General features: G+C 42.1%; 1 protein-coding gene across 2 annotated transcripts in view; it reads right to left on the bottom strand.

The window, feature by feature from the left end:
• LOC119275945 (RWD domain-containing protein 1-like) overlaps positions 1-2,368 on the bottom strand; it is a 4,101-nt gene extending 1,733 nt beyond the window's left edge. The window contains exons 1-7 of one of the 2 annotated variants that reach the window (XM_037556881.1): positions 2,182-2,368; positions 1,979-2,044; positions 1,811-1,878; positions 1,594-1,627; positions 1,415-1,484; positions 1,216-1,273; positions 184-312 (exon numbers count right to left, since the gene is read on the bottom strand). In XM_037556881.1, the coding sequence (XP_037412778.1) occupies positions 184-312; positions 1,216-1,273; positions 1,415-1,484; positions 1,594-1,627; positions 1,811-1,878; positions 1,979-2,044; positions 2,182-2,188 (432 nt within the window). In that variant the 5' untranslated portion in view covers positions 2,189-2,368. Of the gene's footprint in view, positions 1-183; positions 313-1,215; positions 1,274-1,414; positions 1,485-1,593; positions 1,628-1,810; positions 1,879-1,978; positions 2,052-2,181 lie in introns of those variants that run through there. The other variant, XM_037556882.1, reaches the window with a different exon arrangement.
• Positions 2,369-5,878: the final 3,510 nt, after the last annotated feature.

Here is a 5,878-nt window from a genome sequence, read left to right as displayed (position 1 = left end):
CACCACTGAATGAATGCACCACTATATAAATACACAGCTTTATTTCATCATCTGTCCACTTATTCTGTATGGTGATATATGCAACCCTTGCACATGCCAGTTTGACAGCAATGGCTGAACCCAGGTTATACAGATGCATTGCAAAGAACATACAAAATTAGAAGGAACTAAAGCTAAGAATACCTCCTCTGCTGGTTCTTCAGTTTCGTCAGGTTCCTCATCTCCAGCATTTTGACCATATTTTTCAGTTAACCATTCTTTAGCCGAGTCGAGAAGAGTATATATCATAGCCATACCAAGATTCTCAGTTGCCTAAATGATTGGAAGGTTGCACATAAATGAGAAGACATATCAGGTGAACGAGGGGGACATATATACCTCACAACCAATAATACACTTCTAATGAGTTGTGTTGGTATTTGAGCAAACTATATTGAATTTCAGTGATCTTTTGGCGAATCCTAGAATACTACATCTGGGTCAAAACATGGGTTGTTGTGAATATTGACAAGGTCTTCAAGATGAAACTTTGGTGATTGAACTTCTATGAATACATGCTTTTTCATTAATTAAGTATAATATTCAGAAATTATATTTCATGATACATCTAGTAATACCAATGTGGTGTTCTAGATGTTGGTATTTTTCTCTATACTCACAAACATAAAATTATTTGACTAGCATTTTTATAAAATGACATGCATTGTGGCTCGAGAGGGAGAACGAACCAGTTTTCTGCAGTAGGGGTTCCTTGGCTGTTTTGTTGTTTGGAGTCTCTATGGGCTGTGGGTGCTGTTGTCAGTTCGGGTTATTGTGGGTCGCTAAGCGCCCTATGGGTGTTGTTCTTGTGGTTAGCTAGACAAGAGTAAGCAACGTTGGTGCAAGTTTGCCAACCACAGTAGTTATGATGTGGGGAATAGTCCACACAAGGTGTCATGGACTCATGGTTACTCCACAGGTGTTTTCCATTAAAATCTCAGCTCCTGTATTTAATTGGCACTCTTGATTGAATGGCAGAGCTCCTGCTAGCTTTTCAAAAGAAAAAAAAATAGATACCCCCACCCCGTGAATAATAATAATAATATAACTGTCCATGGTTATTTGGTTCTTTCCAATTATTTAACTTGAAATACGTTCAGCTTCAGTTGCACACTTCGATGATTTTAGCTATGTGAACTGAACACAGGATTGGAGCCAAAACCAAGTCTTACATACCTCTTGGTCAAGCTTTTCTTTTAAGGATGTGAGGTCGTCTGGTTTAATACCCCGTACACTGCAGATATTGTTTGCAATTCAACTATAAGCTTTAGAAAACAATAAGCACACGGCTTGCACCAAAAGCAAGAGTATCCATAGACAATATGCTTGCTTCAAGCCATGCTGGATCATCAAGTTCTAAGTAAAATGACACAACCTTTTGATATTCACAAGTGGAGGCTCATCTGGGTACTTCTCAGTGTGTGCAAAAACCAGAGCCATTTGAACTGCAAATAAGTCCCAGATAACACAATGACATGAGCCCTGCTTTCCGGAATGTATGCAAGCTTATTTGTTTTCCTAAAAACAATAGAATTTTGTACAAAATCAATTTACCTGGTACATGAGCTGCCTCGTCGAAATCATCATGCTAGTCAATATAAAGCAGGGAGAAATCACTAATTGCATCAAACCAATCGAAATAAATTTGTAAACATAACTAGCGCCGCAATTTCAAGTAGGTTAAACACACGACGTTCATCGTTGTTGCCTAGGGAGAACTCAATCGCGTGCTACAAATGGTGTACACAACGGAAGCATTCCCTGCAAGTACCTGAGGGGATAGCAGGATCTCGAAGCAGCGGGAGTTGGTGTCAATCCCGCTTTCGCTGGGGTCGATCTCTGCATCAAATTCCGTAAACCACGGTAGTTAGGTTTGGCGAGGAATAGCAAGGCCGAGCTACAGAAACCAAAGAAGCAAGGAAATTAGGAAAAGAAGAACCCTTGATGTCGTCCATGAGGATGGCCTGCAGGGCCTCCAACTCCATCTCCTGTTCCTGCTCGTAGTCTTCCATGCCAATTGCCATACACGGAAGCGCAGGCGCACGCACAAGTACAGTGAGTACCACAGCGGAAGAGGGAGGGGAAGAGGAAGGGTACAGCCAAGTCGGCGTGAGGAGGAAGCAGGGTTTGTGTTCGTCGTACCTGCCATGACGGGTGGCGTCTCTATTGCTTCTTACTCTGGTGCTGTACTCGTGGGGGATCCAGTTCTCCTACCGGAGAGAAATTGGAGGCGGCGGGGCGGCGGCGGAAAGGTTGCGGGCGTCGCCGGTGGAGAAGTGTGCCAAGGGGAGAGAGACGGGCTTGGCAGGGGCTCGTTCCGCAGTGGATGGGCTCGACCAGATAATGGACCTTTAAGCCCATGAGGTTGAGATTGAGAGGCGTTCCACGCAAGGATTTTTTAGAGCAACTAATTAAGGAGCGCTCATTCGAAACCTCACAACGATCAGCGCCACTTGGCGCGCTCTCAGCCATTCGCCATGTGTCGTGTTTTGAGCGCTCCTTCGGATTTTGTTTTTTATTTTTATTTTTTTGCATGCGTTTTCGGCTTTTTAAACGGGTTTTTTTCGGGGTTTTTCGACGTTTTGGTTTTCACCGGTCTTCCCTAGCTTTTCGACAAAAAAAAATTTGCGCAAAAAACTTATTTTTCTTTTTTTCCCTTTTGTGAGAGTCACGGTTTTGCTTCCGCGAGAGACACGGTTTTGCTTTCGCGTGAGTCATGGTCGTGCCTCTCGGAAACAAAAAAAAATCACGTTTTCTGTTTTTTTTCCTTTCGCGAAAGTCACGGTTTTGCTTCCACGAGAGGCACGGTTATACTTTTGCGAGAGTCACGGTCGTGCCTCTCGGAAACGAAAAAAACATTTTTTTTCTATTTTTTCTTTCGCGAGAGTCACGGTTTTGCTTTCGCGAGAGTCACGGCCGTGCCTCCTCGGAAACAAAAAAATGCTTTTTCTAATTTTTTTTCTTTCGCGAGAGTCACGGTTTTGCTTCCGCGAGAGGCACGGTTGTGATTTCGTCAGAGGCACGGGCGTGCCTCTTTCGGAAAGAAAAAAAACCCGTGCTCCCGGTTCGGTTTTTTCGTCTGTTTTTTTTCATGAAAAAAGTTCGTCAAAACCTATCAACATGGAATCTGGTTTTGAAGATCTCGACGCGAGGAATCCAACAGCGAAAGCGGTTCGAGATTTGGACGCACGATTTAAGAGATAAAATGTTTTGAATAAACGGATCTACGAAAAAAAGGGAAAACTCTCAGGTTGCGACAAGTGGCGCACATGTAGCCCGCCACTTGTCGCAACCTGTGGGAGTTTGAGTGATATTCGCAATGAGTACTCCTTAATTAGTGATTTCAAGAATTTTCTCATAAAAATTCCGAAGGCTAGAGAAAAACAAGTCCCCACGCTAGGGTTGTGTCTTTTTTTTCCCGAGAAGGGGCGCTTTATTAAAGGTTTAAGCATTACGTCCAACCTCTGCATAACTAAGATACACACAGCCAACAAAGTCCTTACACAAGCCAAAATAAAAGCAGAAGGCGATATACAAGAAAAAATGAATGATCTGTATAATGCCTAAACTGAAGGTGGCCCAATCCTAAGATCATGCTACCACCCACGTTGGGTAAAAGTTTCCTCGTCATAGCCTCGAATCGTGTATACACTTACGTAAATAGGTCTTGATTCTTCATTCATTGTAGAAAGGACCATAAACGAAAAGTCCCGGTACATATGTAGATAACCTGCATAAGAGAAGTATTTTTATCGTTAAATTTTTTATCGTTCCTACATAGCCAAAACGACCGAATCACGGCAAGCGCTTCCACCCTGGGAATAATTCTAAACTTTTGATCAATCCCATGTAGCCAGTTGACAAATATATTAGCAACACTACACGGAGGATACAAGCCATAAGCTATTTGGATGACTGACCATATAGAACGAGTCAATTTACATTGGAAGAATAAATGTTTTATTGTCTCATAATGCGGACAAAAGACACATTGTGTACTTCCATGCCAATTCCTCTTAATAAGGTTATCTTTTGTAAGAATGACTCCGCGACGAAGATACCATGCAAAGATTTTATTCTTAAGAGGTATCTTCATCTTTCAGATCTTCTTGTTATGATCAACTGGCACGTCAGACTGGATCAAATCTCTATACATAGCATCTATTGAGGATTTCCTGTTCCCATGTAGGTTCCAATGAAATACATCGGATCCTTGTGACAACCGTACCGTGGCTAATCGCTGGAGTAGTATGTTCCACGATTGGAGTCTAGGTCCAATTAAATCCCTTCTGAACGTCACATTTGATGGAAATGATTCCAAAACCTTGCCGATGGTATCACCCTTGTGACGCACTGTTGTATAGAGCTGGATATTTTTCCCGGAGTGTAGCATTACCTAGCCACTTATGCTCCCAGAATATAATTTCCGAGCCATCCTTAATCGAGAAGGAACCATAGCGAAAGAAATATTTCTTCGTTGCCATTAGTCCCGCCCAAAAATAGGAGTTCCTAGACTTCCAATATACTTGGGAACCGCCTTTGAACCCACATATTTTCTCCTTAGTAGGGTTTGCCATAGACCATCATTCGTCAATAACTTAAACAACCATTTGCCGAGGAGGGCCCTATTCTTAACCTCAAGGTCATGAATGCCCAACCCGCCTTGGTCCTTGGGACGGCAAGCCACACTTCATTTAGCCAGACAGTATTTCTTTCTCTCACTATCTCCTTGCTGAAAGAATCTCGATCGGAAGTAATCCAATCTATGTAATACTCCTTTCGGCAACTGGAAGAAGGAAATCATATATAGTACCATATTACTTAGTACTGAATTTATGAGACCAACCTTCCACCGAGAGATAGCAGTTTACCTTTCCAACTGCTAAGTCTTTTTTGTAGTCTCTCCTCGACGTGTTTCCATTCAGCATTTGTGAGTTGCCGATAATGTATCTGTATCCCCAAACAAGTGATCAGCTACTGGCCCACTGGCATCTGATGAGGTCAGCATACAGGTGGGCCTCATCTTGAGCCTCGCCAAAACAAAACAATTCAGTTTTATGGAAATTGATCTTAAGCCCTGAGAGTTGCTCGAATGCTGATAAAATTAATTTCAGATTTCTTACTTTCTCGAGGTCATGATCCATAAAGAGAATCGTATCTTCGGCATATTGAAGGATAGAGAGACCACCATCAACTAGATGATTCACTATCCCATCAATTTGGCCATCAACCTTGGCACGCTCAATCATGATCGCTATATCCGCCACTGTATTGAATAGTATGGGCGATATTGTGTCACCTTGTCGCAATCCTTTCTTCATTTGAAAATAGTTACCAACGTCATCATTGACTTTAATGGCAACACTACCTCTAGTCACAAAGCTATGGGTCATTGCGCGCCACTCTGCAGAATCCTTTCATTATGAGAGTCTGTTGAAGAAAAGACCATTTGAGTTTGTCATAAGCTTTTTCAAAGTCGATTTTAAGAACCAAGCCATTTGGTTTTTTCTAATGCAATTCGTGCACTGCTTCATGAAGGATGACAACCCCATCTAGGATGTTTTTGCCTTACATAAAAGTAGTTTGAGAAGGATGAACAACATGTTTAGCAATCGAATTTAGCCTCATCGTCGCTACCTTAGGGAAGATTTTAAAACTAACATTAAGGAGGCAGATTGGACGGTACTGTTGTATCCTTTTAGACTCCTTAACCTTAGGTAATAAAATAGTTTCACCGAAGTTTAAGTGAAACAACTCTAGTTGGCTAACGCGAAGGCAGCTAAACAAGAGTAGGAGATTATGTTTGATGACATCCCAAAAGTTCTGGTAGAACTCAGCG

Source organism: Triticum dicoccoides, chromosome 3B (genome assembly GCF_002162155.2).
Source record: "Triticum dicoccoides isolate Atlit2015 ecotype Zavitan chromosome 3B, WEW_v2.0, whole genome shotgun sequence".
NCBI lineage: Eukaryota > Viridiplantae > Streptophyta > Magnoliopsida > Poales > Poaceae > Triticum > Triticum dicoccoides.
Note: the sequence above shows the minus strand (reverse complement) of the source record. Positions and strands in the feature narration are given on the sequence as shown.